At 34.9% G+C, this 20,262-nt stretch overlaps 1 protein-coding gene across 1 annotated transcript in view; it reads right to left on the reverse strand.

Annotated features, from left to right (window-relative positions):
• Window positions 1–909: 909 nt before the first annotated feature.
• The window catches only part of LOC123565435 (uncharacterized), a 40,716-nt gene continuing 21,363 nt past the window's right edge, over window positions 910–20,262 (reverse strand). The window contains exons 2-6 of the mRNA XM_053549619.1: window positions 18,293–18,872; window positions 17,208–17,366; window positions 15,911–16,087; window positions 12,302–12,377; window positions 910–5,869 (exon numbers count right to left, since the gene is read on the reverse strand). Of these exons, the coding sequence (XP_053405594.1) occupies window positions 3,078–5,869; window positions 12,302–12,377; window positions 15,911–16,087; window positions 17,208–17,366; window positions 18,293–18,853 (3,765 nt within the window). The 5' untranslated portion in view covers window positions 18,854–18,872 and the 3' untranslated portion in view covers window positions 910–3,077. The remainder of the gene's footprint in view (window positions 5,870–12,301; window positions 12,378–15,910; window positions 16,088–17,207; window positions 17,367–18,292; window positions 18,873–20,262) is intronic.

Here is a 20,262-nt window from a genome sequence, read left to right on the forward strand (position 1 = left end):
AACAAATAACCTTAAAATAGGGGCAATCTACCAACCAAGGTAGAAGTCCTTGTGCAACAACGTTCTTCAGTTATCGTTTTCTGTCTCAAGCTACTCACTATAACCATGATTTTTGACCTACTGACCAAATGCAATTATCCCATGAAATTTGACAACTGTAGGTCAAAGCGTTCACAAGTTATCAATAGGAAACTATTTTCAGGTCGCTGCAACCTCGACCTTTGACCTACTGATCGCAATTATAGTCAACGAATGCCATTAATTGACTACCGGCAATCATCCTATGAAGTTTGATGCTTGTAAACTAAAGCGTTCTTCATTTTTTGTCATAAACCGTTTTAAGTCTCAAGGTCACTGTGACATTGACCTCTGACCTAATAACCCAAAAACCAACACGTGTACTTGAATTACAACAAAACACCATCCTATGAAGTTTGACAACTGTAGGCATAATAGTTCTTCAACAGAATAACTGATGGACGGACGGACGGACGTCCAGACTGACGTCCGACTACTATGTACCTCCCCGTTGCGAAGGTGGGAGCATAAAAGTGTAGTCATTCATCTTTATTATATATCTTGGCTGTTATTTATACTTAGTATATCACAAAACGCATTTTTCTTGGGCAGGCCAGTAGAAAGCATTTTTGGTCAACCAAAGTAAGGTACCAGGAATTTTGACCTTTAAGAAAGCGTTTCTTCTTAATGTCGCACTGGCAACAGACATGAAATAGTTCATTTATAAAAGGTAGCTGACACTTACTTTTCAGAATACCTTACTTTGCATTTATGGATTATCAGTCAAGGAACGCTGGTTTTACAAACAACCCTTTATTACATAACTGAAATGCTGTTGAATAACGGCGGTAAAGGGAAAGAAAACAAATGAAAATGAAAACGAAACAATAATGATTTCTGTTCTCTGTATCTTTATTCAAATGCTTGAATTATTTACAAAATATTTTCTAATTTATAGCTTATTTAATGATCAGCAGTAAAAATGAAATAGTAAATAATACACTCAAACGATCGTCCTTTGAAAGGGTATATAATATACACACGTTGTGTTACGTAAAATGTTTCATAATTGTTGGCCACGGATGGCTAATTAATATTGTTGAGATATTTTGGTTACAGATGTGAACAGAAAAATATGTTATCGTATCTTGATTAGATATTTACACCATTTATGTACGTATTTTCAAACGAAAGCTGTAATTACACGTTATTCAGTTTAACAATTAGTTTAACAATAAGTCGTAAAATGAAAACTTTTGCTTCTAAATGTTTTAAACAGAGTACACGGTACCGTAAACCATATTTAGTTAGAGCCAAAGAAATTTGCATGTACACCTGAAAGTAGGTACATTTATATATAATTGAATTATCTCGTGTATAACGTCCATATTATCATATACACAATTCATTTGAAAAATAATTATACCATCATTTCGCACATATTCACAGCATACATTTAAATATTCAAAATATATTCCCAGTATCATGTTCCGGACAATATATGAACTAAGAAGGTCTAAAGAATTTACACTGCATGAATATAACGGTACATAATGGATAAGAAAAGTACAAAATATTTCAAATATAATGCTATTATAGCGACTGTAGTATACTTTGCAATAACAAGTTTTATTTTAAATCGTTTTTGTTCCTATGCTGAATGCATTAACGGTTGACTTATGCCTTAAAGGGAAATACCGGTGAGGTGTATGCTCGCCGTGATTTGAATACCGGATGACGCGTTTGTTCCCTATCATGTGAATGTTGGATGAGGCGTATGGTCGTCGTGATTTGAATACAGGACGAGGCATACACTTGACACGATTTGAATGCCGCTGAAGTCTGATTCTTGACCAAATTCAAGCAATGTCTTACATATATAACAATGTGAGCGCAAAGCGACAAAGTTTACAACCATTGTGTTATACAAAAAATATAAAAAGGTTTGAATAAAAAAATCCTAATTTATAAAGTTTCATTAGTAAACAAAAAATACATTAATAAGCACCTAGTCTGTTACTATCCTATTATATGTTAAAACATTGCCATATAAGATAAACATTTAGCAAATGTTAAGTTAGCACTTTATGTTTTAATACAAATATGATATGTACAATAATGTCTATACAATCAGGCTATACGGCTAAGCAAACGTAAAAAAAATATCTCATATTTTCTCTCCTTTCATTAAACCCCGATTACAGTCAAACTTGTGTTAAAGGCAACATATGAAATGACACCACATAGTTTTAAAGACCACTCATTTAACTTTAAAAGTCAACATCTATGGCGTATTTTTACAAGAGAACATAGTTAAAAAAAACCGCTTTGTTTGATTTCCTTTTACAAATTTTACTGTGTATTTTCAAATGTGAATAAAAACAACTTGCACTTTAAATATCATTTGTTTAATTTCCGAATTCAACATTCAACGTGTATTTCCGTCTGTCAACAGTGATCACCAGGTTTGAAAGGAAAACATATTTGATTTCCGGATCCATCCTTTACGGTTTGTTTTCATCTGTAAAATAAAACCACCTGCAAATATTGACCACTTTTCATCACTTCTATGTATGGTCTTTATGTACAGGTTTGACTGTATGTCTGTTCTACACCTATCTATAATTTTGATATACTTTTCTGTTGCAGCCATCTGAATATTACAAAAGTAATTATCTTAAAAACACTGATGACTTCTGCCTGTAATATCACTTATTTGTTGAAATTCTTTATTTACCACATTCATCAACGCTTAGTGTTCCGTACCAGTATAAAACAAGTTTGCCATTCTCACTTTGAATACACAGATATGTTTCACTAACGTATGTTTCACTATAATTGTATTTTCATTAATTAACTAAAACGCGCAGTTTCATAATATGGTGAAACATAAAAAAATCATTGTCTCATGGCAACTATACTCTTCTAAACAAAAACATTACACTAGAAACTGATTATCTGTATATCTACAACCTTGACAAACTTTCATTATTTCAACCATCAGTACAACATAAGAAAATCATTAGTATAATAACAGTAATGATTTATACTGATGGATATTACTTCCTTGTTGAAAAACAGAAATCAAGTTCATTTTTATCTTCCACATTGAACAACTCCCCCCGTTCTCTGACATACTGCCGTGCAGCTGGTTCCTCTCCTCCTGCTTCTCTCAACCAGCGTATAACAGGGTTAAATTCATCTCCATCTCGTGTTATACACATGACCAATGCTTTCACCCTAACGGGTAGTGGTATTAGAGGAAGACTATCAACAAACTGCCGCCATGTTGTCAAGCTCATTTTGACTCGAAAAAGATTAATGCTCTCCATACTCTTCATCTCAGAGGGACATTTCATTATATTGTCAATAAATGTGAATTCCAATAAAGTAAGTTCACGGAGCTGGTGCAATAATGGTAACAATGTGATCAATTTGACTGTTACAGTATGATATGAAGACTCTGTGTTTGAACCAAATCTATCATACCCCAAATTAAATTTTGTTAATTTGTTAGCTGTACTAATATCATCAAATACTTTCACAAAATTTGTACTGTTCAATGATCGGCATAAAAATATTTCTAGGTTTGAAAAGTTGACGCGAGTTACGGTGACAGACACAACGCACTCCAGGTACTGTAGTTGTTGTTGCTTGGATAAATCTACTTTGTGCTGCTTCAAGCACATCCGGCACAAGTATGTACTACACTCACCGTCTGTACTATACTCACTGTCTGTACTAGGCGTACAGCGTGTACGGAAAATCGATATCTGTTCAAGATGACTGTTACCTGATACGAAATTGCATAGTGTGGTAAAGTCTTTATGTGACATAATGAAACCTCGTATACGTAATGCAACAAGATGACTCATATCAGGTAGACAACGAACTATTGTTTTATACATAGGTTTAAAATTACCATTTCGATAAACATGTACATACAGTGATTTCAATGTTGAAGTATTATATTCAATTACTCCACAGATAGACTTAATATCTTCATCATCAATCTTAACGCTTTGGTCACTGGCATCAATGTGAATTGTTTCAAGTAGCCGACATTTCGTCGAATATCTAAATACTGCCTTTAGAGACACTTTCACTAAAAATGTATTAACACTAAACGAACGGACGCTGTCAGGAGAAATGTACTGCTTATCGATACAAGTAAAGATATGATCGTAATATAACTCACTCTTTACGAAAATGTCTCCTACATAAAAGTTAGACTGCATATTTCTGTGACATGCTTGGACCTCTTCTGCACAGTTTAAAATACATTCCTGGATATTTGATATAAGATATGTATGTCTATATTCATCATCTATTGTTCGCCTGTACTCTAGAACACGTTTGTCCCTTGTAACAATATCATATATATACTTTGAAATGGACGTTGCGATTCGAGGCTCTAGACCGCATAGCATAATGAAATAATTTGCTTGTTCTAATATTTCTTCCAAAGTCGTGCACTTACTGAAAACCTTTTTAATCATTAATGCACAATGACCAGACAAAGCTGGGTTTTCCGAATCGACCGATGATCCGATATGAGCTTTGAACTTAATAGCAATATACACCGCGGCCAAATATTCTTGTATTGACTTGTGGACAAAGGAAAGTAACGAACTGTCACTTGTGCTCGCACTCAAACTTGGACATCCATCTTCCGATAAGATTCCTAGTTTTAAGCAACTTGTTTTGACTTCATTCGATATTTCCAGCTCTTCAAAAACAGAATTTTCAAATGTCAAGAACGCCTTCTTTTCACTTGTGAAAAGTGTTTCATAAGCCAAACGCGATAATTCGTGAATGAGATATTTGTACAATTTACATAACTTCATGTTCATTAGATATTGAGGGAGTTCAATATCTGGCAAATCTTTTGACATGTCCCTCATGTTTCTAAATAAACGCTCTTCTTCTTCTTTTTTCTTCTTATCGTTCCAGGAAAAGAACAGTTCAAGCATCGCCGAGTAAACGGCACATCTTGATGATACTTGAAGTTTATCGTCAAACCAAAGACAAATCAACTGTAGCAGCATAATTGGTATTTTTTTCATACTGGCTACCGCTTTATTGTTTAGCTTTTCTTCGCAGGCACTAGAACTATTGTTTTTCGAAAACGATTCATTCAGTACTGGAACTGTTTTATCAATCATAATTTTAACAGACGATCTACAAAACCCTTTAAGATTTAATCTTTGTTCTATCTCCTTGTCAGTTATTCCAAGCGTTTCAATTTTCCATGGTCGTGACGTTGTTATGACGGTATAGTCTTTAGATATACCACGTTCTGGAAGGCCTTCCGTCTGGAACTGATTGGATGTCACAGTTTTAGAAGACCATTCATCTAAACCATCAAATACGATAATTATATTTGTCGATTCCTTATTTAAAATTTCGTTGAGGATTTCGCTTTTATATTGTCTTTCGAGCATTTCTTGGATACCGACAACATCTTTGAAGCGACGAAGAGAGATATAAAACAAGAACTCAAATTTCTTCATTTCCTTGATTCCGTCGAGCTCATCTTCAACGTTCGGTTCTCCATTGTGTGCCATACACCAACAGTTTACCAAACTTTTACAGAAACTAGTTTTCCCGGATCCAGCATCTCCAAGAACGTAAATGGATTTGATAGGGTTTCCGGCTTTTGTGAAGATATCTGACATAGATTGGACTTCGGTTTCCTCTGGTATTCTGTTTGCATCTATCCTTTCAAGCGTTATTTGTGGTCTAACATACACCTCGTTAAAGTTACAATGTTTACGCTCTGGCTTCAATGGTATTGCCGACACTTGTAACAGAGACTTTCTGTAAAGGTCCACTATTTTTCTCTGAAAATCTAAACAGATATATATTTGATTATAGCAGCGAGCATAAAGTATTGATAGAATCAGCGATATGTACATAAATACAAAACATGCAAAGTATAAGATTAAACGTCAGTGTGACGCGGCGGGCGGCAACACAGAACGACGCGCGACTTTACGACTTGATAAAACAACAGTTAGTATTGTTGCGATATCGTATTGCCGGATGTCACTTCGTACTGATGGAACGTCGTGTCACATTGTCGTTATGGTGTGTCGCATTGTCGTAATGTAGTAAATGTGTAAATTCTTTATATATTTTCTTAACCTTTTTTGCAGCTTCCGGTTAGACTAATAAGTTAACGTAAAACAAATAAAACAGTTACGTTTGCCATTGGGATTCTGCATCTAATTAATAATGGAATAGGCGCAAACAATCACTACCCTACGGTGGTGAAAAGTTGAACCAACGAAACTACGATCATGGTAAAAAGTAAATATTATTTTGTACTTTCATCATCATACTTTCGACATTTCATCATCGTGGTTTCGTTGTTTCGACTTTTCTCCCCATTACGAACTTTAAGTAACATCGATCTATTGGAAAATCGATAAATTTGCCTATATAAGCAAAGAAGTATAAAATGACTTAAACTTAAATAGAAAAAGGCCTATTTGGAAATCAAAAATTCGGTACCCCACAAATTAAAGTTTAATTTTTTACGGATGTTATGAATATTTTTTTTTAAATATTTTAATATTTAGCTGGTCCTTTTTGACTTTAGATAGACCAACCTCAGTTCATATAGACTCTGTAGAAAGCGGGACAAAAACAAGAGCTGACGGAGGACAGCAACGCTCGACTATTCAACAGCCTTTTCAATAGAATGAAGACAAAAGTCGAAAAAGGGGAATAATCTTGTAAAACTGCAAAACAAGGTTCTGCACAGTGCATATCAGCTTATGACAGCCGACAAGTGTGTGAAGTTTCAATCCATTCCCATTAGTGAGTACTGAGATACCAGCTTACATACAAAACCTTAACCAAAAATTTCTAAGTCGAAAAAAGGGCATAATTTTGTAAAATTGTAATGTAGTGTTATGGGACCTGAGCATTACATGTCAGATCATGACAGTGAACAAGTATGTGAAGTTTTAATCCATTCCCATTAGTTGGTACTGAGATACCAGCTTACATACAAAATGTTAACCAAAAATTTCTAAGTCGAAAAAGGGGCATAATTTTGTAAAAATGCAAAGTAGAGTTATGGGACCTGTGCATTACATGTCAGATCATGACAGTGGACAAGTGTGTGAAGTTTCAATCCATTCCCATTAGTGAGTACTGAGATACCAGCTTACATACAAAACCTTAACCAAAAATGTCTAAGTCGAAAAAGGGGCATAATTTTGTAAAAAAGCAAAAATAGAGTTATAAAACCTGTGCAATGTAAGTCAGTTTATCACAGTGAATAAATGTGTGAAGTTTCAATCAATTCCCATAAGTGGTTACTGAGATACCAGCTTACATACAAAAACATAACCAAATCGGGACGCGGACGCCGACGCACGGGCGAGTCCAATAGCTCTACTATTCTTTGAATAGTCGAGCTAAAAATGACTTTTTCAAATATAACAGATACAATGAGATATTTTCCGCAAATAATCGAAAAAAACGGTACCCCTAACAAGAGATCACAGAGTGATCTTGGCGCCCACCATTGAGCCATTTTGAATGTTCCAAATTTCAAGACTAGCTCAAGGTCAAAATCAAGGTCAAAGTTCATTTCGGTACACAAAACTGTGCATGTGGTCCATGCATGTGGTTTAAATTTGAAAGCTGTAGCTTGAGAAATTTGAAAGTATATCACTAGATCAATTTCAATGTAAAGTTCATTTTGGTACACAAAACTATGCATGTGCTTCAAATTTGAAGGCTGTAGCTTTAGAAATGTGAAAGTAGGTACTAGGTAAAAATCAAGGCCAAATTTCAATTCAGAACACAAAACTATGCAAGTGGTCCTAATTTGAAGCATTTAGCTTCAGAAATGTGAAAGTAGGTCACTAGGTCCATCTCAAGGTCAAAGTTCATTTCGGTACATAAAACTATGCATTTGGCTGTAGCTTGAGAAATGTAAAAGTAGGTCAATAGGTCAAAATCAAGGTCAAATTTCATTTCGGAACACAAAACTATGCATGTGGTCCAAATTTGAAGCCTGTACCTTCAAAAATGTGAAAGTAGGTCACTAGGTCCATGTTAATGTCAAAGTGTTTTTCGGTACACAAACCTATGCATGTGGTCCAAATTTGAAGGCTGTAGCTACAGAAATGTGAAAGTAGGTCACTAGGTCAAGATCAAGGTCAACTCATGTCAAGGTTCAGCTTGCCACTCAAAACTATACATGTTGTCCAACTTTGAATGTTGCAGGTTATGGACACGAAGATTTTAAAAGCTTTTCCCTATATAAGTCTATATGAACCATGTGACCCCCGGGGAGGGGCCATATTTGACCCTAGGGGGATAATTTGAACAAACTTGGTAGAGAACCACTAGATCATGCTACATTACAAATATCAAAGCCCTAGGCTTTGTGGTTTGGACAAGAAGATTTTCAAAGTTTTCCCCTATATATGTCTATGTAAACCATGCGACCACCAGGGCGGGGTCATATTTGACCCTAGGGGAATAATTTCACCAATCTTAATAGAGGACCACTAGATGATGTCACATACAAAATATCAAAGCCCTAGGCCCTGCTGTTTTGGACAAGAAGTGTTTCAAAGTTTTTCCCTATATAAATCTATGTAAATTATAAAAATAAACAAAGGGCTATAACTCACTCAAAATTGTTGAACCAGTCTGATTTTCAGGGAGACACAACTAGGGTACTAATACATCATTCTGACAAAGTTTGGTCAAAATCCCCCAGTAGTTTCTGAGAAGATGCGATAACGAAAAATTGTTAACGGACGGAATCACGGACGGACGGAAGGAAGGACGGACCACGGACCACGGACGCAGAGTGATTTGAATAGCCCACCATCTGATGATGGTGGGCTAAAAATGTAGATAAATTATTCAATTTTTGTTATGTGTTTTTTTTTTTTAAAGTTAATAATAGTTTGCTTGGTCCTTTCTGCATTTTAGTGGATACAGTGAACATTTCTTCAAATATTCCGGATTTTTCCGCCGTTATCCGTAAGTACTCGGAAGCTGTTACGGAAAATATTGTCGTCTGCTATATAGCCTGATAGCCGGTATAGATATGCTCGTAGAATGTGTATTATTTAAGAACGGTTTTCACACGGACCGGCTTTATTATTCTTTAAATACACAGGATATACTTATATCTTGACGATAAAAATCGACAAATGTCTGCTTTTATTTATAAATACAGAATAAAATATTTAAAGGAGTTTCAGAAAAAAGCAGAATTATCAGTTCATCAAGGCTATCTTTCAAACTGAAGTTTGGTCACATTATGAACATTAGAATAGGATTTTTTGTTTCTAAACTATTTTAAAATGACATATCAAGGAAAAAAGATGACCGCGTCGGGAATTGAACCCGGACCGCCGCGGCAATAAAGAAGTTTTCCGCTGTCGTTACCAATAATGGAGGGTTTAGTGTTCAATGCGTGTTAAATATACAAATTTCATCGTAAAAAGTAGTTAAAACAACTAACTCTCATGTGTTTCCGCAACATTTTAGTCTGTCAATTTAGATTATACCATTAAATGTTGATAGAGATGTTTCGTAAATAGATCCTGGCCCAAATTTCACGAAAAACTTAAGGTATCATTATTTTTACTGGGGATAGGGGAAGCGCAATGGTAAATAGAGCGAAATCTAAAACGGAGACACCCATTTTTCTTTTTTGGAACCGATAGCGATTGAAATTATGTACGCTTGTTCAAAATTATACAAAATTATACAAAAAAAAAACCATCGGGCAGTTTCTTAAATATAGGCGTCTTTACGCAAAATTTAAGGTGAAACTCGAAGTCAGTTTAACGTGTTTTGCGTTCATAAATCGTTTGCCTCCGATGTGGCGTCTAAACAAACTTGACAAATTATATATCATTGGAAAGATAATTTTAACACAAACTTGAAAATAAAGAATTTCTGCCGTTTTTTTTTTTGCTGTATATAGAAACGCTACTTAGAAAACCTGTCAAGTATTTCATTTTGCGCTCTGCTGTAAAAAAATGACGTTTGTGGTCATGTTTGAAGATTTACAGTCGCAAAATGGAAAATAACAGAGAACTGAAAAAATACCAGTCTATCAGTCTATCGGAAATATCGTCAACTTTAATTTGTGAAATTTTCATAATAGTCCGTTGAAAATCGGTAGGAGGCGCATATTTCAAATAACAGACTTAGGTAAGCAATTACTTATTTGTTTTGTACATAAGAAAGTAAATTTATGTGTTAGATGCACAATATGTAACGCTTTCTAAATATTTTAGATAACATATTCATATTCTTAAATATTACTTTTATTTGACAATTAATAATGTATTATATACATATCATGCATATTCGATTTGTTTCACCATCGTAGATTCAATTTTCAACTTGAAACGATAGTAGTCAAAAGAATGATGGTGAAACTTCAATACTACGATGGTGAAAAGTTGAATAACGAAACCATGATGGTGAAAAGCCGAAAGTACGATGATGAAAGTACGAACTAATTTCGACTTTTCGCTGTCGTAGTTTCGACTTTTAACCATCGTAATTTCGGTTTTCCATCATCGTGGTTTCAACATTACATCATCGTAATTTCGTTATTTCAACTTTTTAACATCGTAGTATCGTTGTTTCATTGTTTTGATTTCACAGAATACGGCGAATTCGTGATGTCACGATTGAAACTGACGATGTTTTGCAGTTCAATAGTAGACGTTATCCGATTGATTATTCTAATATGCTTTCTCTGTTAAAACACTCTTAAGCTAGAATGACGTCACGTTAACGTGCGGTGACGTCAATATTTTTGTTACGACCAAAGAAGAGCGCTACTATATTTTATCTACTGATTTAGATTAGGGCATATTGGAATCGAAATAATTTATACCCAAACCGTTTTTAACACTATTTATACACTCGGACGGTAATACGTCGGACAAATAATTTTACTTGGGCTGCGCCCTAGTGAAATCATTACGCCCGACGTATAACCGCCCATCGTGCATAAATAGTGTTTAAACACTCTTTTGCTATAAATTATTTCTTAAATGAATTATTATAATACTTATCATTAATCTACTGACTCAACTTGATTAAAAAATGATTAACTTTAAATTTGTTAAAAAAAAAACATTATCGAAAGAAAATGAAAACAATATTTATTCCTAAAAGTTATAGTTAAGAGGACTGGCAAAACGAATTTACGCTAAAATGCCAGAAATCTTCGTGTTATTACAATTTCAAAAGTAATCAAGATATAAATCAAAAGTTAAAAACTTCCTATTACAACCTCCGCAATTTTGTAGAATGATGTATAATGTAAATCATGTTTTAAGGTAAAAGAGAAAGGAATGGCTGATCTTTTGTTAATTCAATCTGCTAGGACTTCTTAAATCCTTTACAGAAGTGAAAGGATTTTCAAAATCGGATACGAAATGATAAAGTTATGAGCATTGTAATATCTAATCAAACTGGTGGCCATTTTGTTTTTATGGCAACAAATAGCAAAATGCGGATATATCTAATTTCTAGATACATGTCTGAACTGCATTTACTTATTTCTGTAGAACAATTTCTCTATTTTTTCCAGCTGTAATTAAAGAAATTACCATGTTTTACATCATTAACTGAAGAAACATATGAAAGTAATCTTTAAAAAGTTATTTGCTAATTAAAGAATTCAGAAGTGTATAAATGACCTCATAAACGCCTTCATGATCAGCCATTTTCCTACATTTTCCTACATTTCAAACTGCCATCCCTTTTTCAATAGTGGACTGATTTTAAAATTCTTTCAGCGTTAAGAAAGGCTTGAGGGTGGCTTTAATATCAAATTACTTATTGTCTGGCACTCCTTGTCCTTTAAAGAGAAATATAGAATAGAATTGTTATGATAGGGTGCAATAAATGACTGATCTGCGCAGCTTCAATTATTATACCTTATGCATCATGAATGAATGCTCGTGCATGTTGCTACGTATGAAAAGCAATATTCGGTCAGATTATTCAAACATCATTATAATTTGATGCACTTTTACCCAATCTGGGGATCCTCACCGATGTGGTTCGAATCTCACATTGGGTGAAGAATCCTACATGTAAGGAAATCATGAAGCTGACTAAAGGAAGGTCGGTATTCTACTGTTTTTGATAAAATAATGCCTGTATGGGGCACCATGGGTCTTCCTCCACCATGAAAGCTACTATGTTGCCCAATCACCTTTAACTATGTCAGTGAGACGTTAAACTAAACATAACTAAACAAAAATACCTAATTTAGACTTTTCGTAATCAGATCGACCAAGTTCCTTTTGTGCGGAGTCATCTGCCTTGAGTCTTTTCATCTCCTGAAAAGAAAATATAGTTGTTGAACAGTTTTATGAACATATACAAAAAAAAATGTAAACGTGCAAGTTTCTATACACATGAGCTTGATATTTTATCTATACAGTATCAAGCGTTTGGCATCTCTAGCCCAAGACCCTCAACATCTACTGTATAAACAGTTAAGTATATCTAGGCCCATAAAATACCAAACCTTTACGATATTCAGGCTGTGCCCCCTTATAAAGTATTTAATTTTTTGTATCTTTAGGTCAAAATTATCTCCTTTATTCAAAGTAATCGTATGATAGTATCATTCCATATGTATATCAACAGAAACGTTTGATAAAAAATAAAGTCATTCTGAATGTGTTAAATTGATTCAACCTATTTGCAAAGCCGTACTTTATCTTGTTCTCGTGTTGAGAGAGTGTAGGGTTTCTCGTTTATTTCATCTCGTGCTGTCGTGTTGGCGCCTCGCCATTACGACAACACCACAAATTATTGTTGTCCTCCCGTCCACCGCCCCCTCCCCGCGCCCTAAGCATGCTAGCAGAAGAACTCACTGTACGAGGAGACGGTAATAGTAGGGCGACGACACGACAAAAAGTCAAAATAATCTTTTCTTCTCTAGTATTTTCGACCTATGTCATCGTGTTTTCATGCTGGCGGACATGACCGGTGACAACAAGAGGACACAACAAAATCGTTTTGTAATTGTTTGACTTTCAGGTTGACATGCGCAGGCAAATTACATATTTGCAATATGCATTATTAACGGTAGAGATGTACGTCTTGAATAACAACAAAGCAAGTTCCTGAATTTTAATATATTTTGTTCAATAGTGGAACAGTACTGACAGTGGGGTGCCAACTCGCAAAAACGGACACGGTCGTTTTTGCACTGGCGCAGGCACGACAGCACGAAATTACAGAAACAAGCTGCCATATATTTACTGAAACGACATCAAAGCCAAATATTGCTATACAAATGTACTACCAAAAATATACGGTGTTCAGATGCGATATCATGCCATTAATTAATAATACGTTATCGCATCCTATTGTCGTGATGTCGCATAATGTTGTCGTGCTTACACATCGTGTTGTCGTGCTGTCCTATCTTTGTTATCGTGGTGTCACGATCGACAATGCGACATAAAAATTACCCAATAACATCGTGCAAAGGTCGACAGTACCAAGGTACGACATTAATATCGTGTTTTGGCCTTGCAGTTAGACATGCGCAAAGGGGAATGCAAAATGGTCCAATATTATTTTTCTTATGGTTATACGTTAATAAAACGGCAACGTTTATGTTTTTCTAATATTTTTTATTTTAATTATGGGAAATAATTATACCTATTCAGTCATTTCAACCATTTAAGGCTGATCGCTACCAAAACAAACGTAAGCAGGTCTAGTTACAGGTAGTCCAAATATAGATAGTGCTAATCTTTTTTCTTTCCTAGTGCCTTTTCTCAACATCAACGTGTTTACTTTTACTCTACCGCTTTTCAGTATGTATCATTTGGCATTCTATCGAAATTGGCATGTTCCTATCGCATGCTAGAAAAAAATGGCGGCGTAAGAATTTAATGTCTCGAAAAAAGAAATTGAAAGAAGCGAAAAGGAGTAAATTCAGCGGGTTGTATTTAACGAACTGTAGGTTTCTTATATAAAAGTTAATATCCCTTTTTCTTTTTGTTTTTCAAAAGTAGCGATATAGTTCTTTATGGGAATAAAAGTCTCTGAAAGTCTGATATGTTAGAAAATGTCGAAAAAACCGTTCTGAAGTAGGTGTATTTTATATGAATTAAAGAACAACCTGATTTAGCACACATAATCGCCTCAAAAATTCCTAAGACAAAATCGAATGAACTGTTGACTTAAATCTACTATGTTATCATTACTGCACAGTCTTACTGAATGCGATAATGCGATACAAACGTCATACTGTCGACACCAGAAGGCGATAACATAAAAACACGAAGCGATAGCACGACAACACGGTGCAACGATACGACAATACGATGCGGAAACGCGATTATTGATAACGTGATGTCGTATCGTGTTGACGTGTTATCACAACGTGTTATCGTGCTCGAGCGTAATGTTGAGAGCACAGATCAACGGAACTCGGGTTGTGACATTGTGTCTGAAATCATTCGTCCTCCATCTCTGATTCATGTTGGGAAGTTGGCAGTTACTTGCGGAGAACAGGTTTGAACTGGTACAAAATCCAGGAACACTGGTTAGGTTAACTGCCCGGCGTTGCATAACTGAAATACTGTTGGGAGGAAATGTAAAGTAAAGTGTTCAAGAGGGAAAGTTTTTTCTATTCTACATGTAACTAGATGTGTGTCCATAGGACACAGGTGCCCCCACTCCTGCCACTGTAACATGGTTTTATGACTCAGGTTAAATAATTCTTAAGATGTTTGCAACACAAACTTTTAAGAACCTCATTTGTATTTTTCACTTATTTAGCCATAACTCTGGCCTAGCTGAGTAAAATCCTAAAGAGAACACTTCGCAGGCTATAAAACAATCCTCTAATGTTTTATAATTCTAGGTCAAGTACATTTTAACATACATGTTGCACAAACTTTTTTTGAGTAAGTCTAGACAAGAAGTCTGGTCTTGTGTAATGAAAAACCTTAAAAACAAAATAAGTCAGGGGCCATAACTCCTACACGACTGAATGAATCCGGACGCGAAACCACAGGTGCACAACTGCACATGCTGACCAACATTCCTGTAAACTTTAGTGACTCTAGGTCAAATACTTTTGGAGCTACGCCCGACACAACACTAAAATGACCAATTGTTTACTAAGTCAGGGGCCATAACTCCTACACGACTGAATGAATCCGGACGTGAAACCCCAGGTGCACAACTACACATGCTGACCAACATTCCTGTAAAGTTTTGTGACTCTACGTCAGATACTTTTGGAGCTAGGCGCGACACAACATTCTCGGAAGGACGGACGGACAAGAGCAAATCTATATGCACCCACCATTCATGGGGGGGGGGGGGGGGGGGGGGGCACAAAAATGAATTTTTTCTTTATAATTTCCTGTATTTGAAATGGCTTAACTAAATTATACCAATTCTACCCACCCAACGTCACGTGTGGCTTCATTAAACCACAATGCCATGATGACACAATATATATGTATATGTTGAAAAAATATTATTATTAGTAAGACGTCCTACGAGATCTATGATAAAAAATGTTATAAGTAAGTAGTTCTATGAGATTTCTAGAATTCTTTTACGTGTGAATACGTATCATTATGCTTGTCTGTATTATGATGCTTGAATGCCAAAACTCTCTATTGATTATTCAAAGTGATGTTTGGTTTTTAACGAGGTCATACAAATGCTACTTGTACAAAATAACTATTGAATAACTAAATTTAAAATGATATAGAATATAGAATCGTACTTAGAAGTACTTAATATGAAGAAGTATGAAGAAGCAGATCTATTTAGAAGTATTAAGTATATTCGGTATCATAACAACATAAAAATTTAAGCGTATAAATACCTTCACTTGTTCAGACATGACAGATTCCAGTGCAGAAAATTTCCTTCTAAGATCCTCATAGTCATCCTTAGTAGCTAGACCTTCTGTTGATTTTTTTACATTCTCCATTTCTTCTCTGATATCTCCAAGAACTTTCTCCATATTTTCGGTGGTTATAATGAACTTTTCATTGTTCAGCTGTTAATACATATATAATTGTATATCGCTTAGAACAGTTTTAAAGCTATTCTATGACAAGGAAAGTCTTGCCAACGACGGGTAACATTTTTGATGGTGCTATAATTGACAAATATTCAATAGCCAATTTGATAATCATTATTCATTTACATGCACTTTGAAGTTGCTGTTTCTCTTTTATTTATTTTGCTTTTTACGCTGGTATGGTAGGGCACACAATTACTTTTTCAAATTAAATCATCTCTAGCACTCGACATAATATGCCATACGCTCGAGATCAGACATAAGATCTCGTGCGCTCTAGATAAGATACCAATAAAGATCACACCAACACAAGTATAATTATCTCACATAATGGTTTTGATGGCGGAGTATTAAATAAAATAAATTAGTAACGATAATCTTGATCGTGACTTTGACCACATTCATACCTAACATGAAATCCAAAACTTTTAGCTTTTCTAAGTCTATCTATAGGCAAAGTTTCATTTTTAAGATTATTGAGTTACACATTTTCAGTAAAGGTGACCATGACCTTAAATCTTAAAAAGCCTTATAGCTCGGATGCCGTCGGACTATTTTATAAACTGATATCGATTTGCTTATATCAGACCGATATTAGTAGTTTTTGTTAACAGTTATCAGTTAATGTACATTCTACAAAGATCTGACAGCAAACCAATACAAATTCTTAGTTTTAACATTTTTTTTTTTCAGAACTGAAAATAATATTGGTACGGTATCGTCTTGATACATACCCAAATATCATAAACGTTTAATTTATTATTATTATTATTATTATATACCTAAATAGTTCAACAATCAAGTCTTTGTGATAATGATTATACAGACTGATAATGCAAAACTAAAGTAACAAATTAATGTAAATTAGATCAAATGTTTAGTGATTCAGCTTATATACACTTACTTACACCAAATCTACCAGTATGTCGGCAACTTAAAATTTCTTAAGTTTTGAGTTGTTATGATTTAAAATGCGAATGCCGATTTCTTATTATATTTAATTTTATCCATTAAGTAAATACACGAGTACATGTAAATGCTACGTGATAAAAAGTATTTCACAAGTTCAAACAGTTACAGAATTTATAGTACCAACCGCTTCAAGTTTCTTTACGGCGTCCTGAGCATATTTTCGGTTGATCAGTTCCTTACCATCTTGCAACACAGCAATCATATCATCTATGTAACTATTTGCATCTGCCTCCTCTAGCTCCATGTTGCTCGAGTGAAATATCTCGTTTCTGTACTGTCTAACCTGTTTCATTCATTAAACAAATATATATTTATCACTCAGTTTTGGATGTGGTAAACTTATAGGCCATGTCAGTTTTACGCTAAATTAATATTTCGTATTTTCATATAATAAACAAACTTAAAAACAAAGTGGGGTTGGCACGTAACAAATGCTGATTGAAAGGATGTCCAGTTTTGCAGGCGAGGATAATAATCAAATTCTCTCACTCTGAAAACTTACACGCAGCATGATATTCAAATACGTATTGCATATCCTTAAAGGTATGTACATCCCAAATTTGAAATTTAATTGAACTGTAACGCATAAATATTATAGAATTACTTGAAAATTAAACATTTACCCAATTATTTGACTGAATTATATATCTAGGTATTAAACCGATCGTGTTCTGACATACAGAAGAATTCCTGACAACGAATGGAAGAATTAATTTTTTCCATATTATTATTGACCTTTTTATGGATAAGTTTCGCATAAAAGTCAGACTTTCAATAAAGTTCATAAAAAGAATAAAATATTATAATTTTAAAGCAGATGAAAACAGTATCGCATATTTACAAACTTTTAATACTATACTCCGTTATTAATACGAACACTGTTTCGAGTATACACCTCCAGAGTGAGGCGATCACTGAAAACGATGATGAGGTATTGGCCCAGTCCAAATGACTTTTCCTTTGGAATTTGTTTAATTATGAAATAGCTATGTGCGATTTTGAGCACAATATTCGACAGTTCCAGTTACATTTGCTACAAGAGACAACCGGAAGTTATAGCGATGGGAATGCAGAGAAACATAATTGTTACAATGCAAGTATAAAAGAGTTTTCGTACATACATTTTTGTGTGTGTAACAAAGCAGCTAGTATGCAAAGTTTTATGTGAAATAAGCAGAAGCGTAACCATTGTGTATTGTACAATCTTACCTTTGAAAATACATTAGCTCCAGCCAAATTACACCCAACGTGATTATGGAAATATTTGTTGTTGATAATCACATGCAGTAATCCCGTGCAGTCAATGTCGGCTGCTGATGTCTTCTGGTCATATCCAGGGGCGTTGATGAAACACTTAGCTATACTCCACGGATCTCCAGTCCACTGCTGAGATTGGGTGTTTTTCCAATTAGGAGCTGGTGGTGTCGACGCATGGTTAATTATAATGTTGTCATAGATGGCACCACATACGTTGTTTGGACAAGCTATTTTACCACTCGTATAGCAGCAGTTACAGTTAGCTTGACCATAAGGACATTGATTCTTTCCTATTTTTACATGGTCTGGTTTGAGAGTTCTCAGAGCACACTGAGCACATGTCACAGTCGGTAGATTCTTTGTAAGTTTAATGTTATCTAAGATGTCTTTATGCTGTTGTTCGGCAACATCGTCACAAAAAGGCGCTAGTCCTTCTTTTAAGTATCCCAAACCAAGTCCGGCCTTCACCCACTGTCTGTACTTTTCTTTCTCTAAATGAAATTGATGTGCCATCCCAATATTAGACTGGAACCTAAACGAAACAAGTTATAGTTATTAACTAATCACAGCACACACAGTGTTCCGATTACGTCATACACAGTGTAATCCTCGGATTACTTCAGGCATTATTGCATGATGTCTAAATCAGGCCGAAAAGTGTGTCTTCCGGGTAAACATGCATTTACTTTTCTGACCAAATTACACCATTTTGAGAAAAGACATATTTTATGAAATAAAACTGCATCATTTGATGGAGCAACACTGGTTCATTTAAATAAATCATTTTTATATTGTTAACATTAGCTTCCAAACTTGTACACTAGAAACGTTCGCCATCATGCCATTGTCCTTCGCGCTTTGTCATCGTACATCCGCGCTTTGCCATTGCACTGTCGCGCTTCGCCGTCGTACTATCGTCCCTTCGCACTTTGCGTTCACAGGGAGCCGGCGATGCCGTAAAAGTGACGTAATGATTGCGTCTCTATGTTCCATGCGACAAAGAGTTCACTATTTTAAACGAGCCTTCATTCTTATTTATCTAAAATTATATGTATATGGTAAAAATGCTCGTTAAAACAGTCCCTTGATCTTTAATGATGCATTCGGCTCTCCAGGATTTGGCCAGTTTGGATCAGATTCGGCGCAAGCGCCTCGCGGGATCCAGGCCTGTAAAAATCCATTATTGGCAAATACAACATTGCAGATCAATGTACTGTTATAATAATCATATTGTATTAGTATGGCCGTATTCAAATAACATAGAATTGTTGGGTAAGAATACCTGAAAAATCCCTTTAACTGTATTCTGTCTTCCAATTAAAAGAAGAATGTTAAGAATAAGGTCCAGGTTTTGAAATAAAAATCAAACATCGATTCGTCAAATCATAGAGAGAAAAGAGATGTTTTACATGAAAATTAAACAGCATATTAAACATATATATATAAGTCTACAAAAGCATCATCAATTTGCTAACATATGCATTGAATTCTGGAAAAGGCCTGCATGATTCTGGAAAGTACAACATCTTTAAAGTAATGGATCTGTAATAGTGTACCTCCTTTTTGAAGAGTATTCAATTCCTATAATAAACCGACTTTGACTAAGTTTTCAGAAGGACGTAGGTTAAAGCTCTACTAGGACCATTTTTTCTTTTTATTTCCTTTTTCTAGTTAAGTAAACTGTTTTTTTTTTCAAGAGTTATTATTGATTTAATGTACAAAAATTGAACTTTTTCACTTGATAAGACATTTCTTGCTGTTTATTTAAAGTGGATTTTACCTTTAATACAGAAGGGGACAGGGTTAGACATCTTTGAAAATACTGATTTTGCCTTTACTCTTTAGTTTACATATTGTGGAAGAAATGTTAATGGCTCACCTGACTCGGCCATAAATTTTCAGTGTTGGAGCTAAATTTGTCC

Source organism: Mercenaria mercenaria, chromosome 8 (genome assembly GCF_021730395.1).
Source record: "Mercenaria mercenaria strain notata chromosome 8, MADL_Memer_1, whole genome shotgun sequence".
Lineage (NCBI taxonomy): Eukaryota > Metazoa > Mollusca > Bivalvia > Venerida > Veneridae > Mercenaria > Mercenaria mercenaria.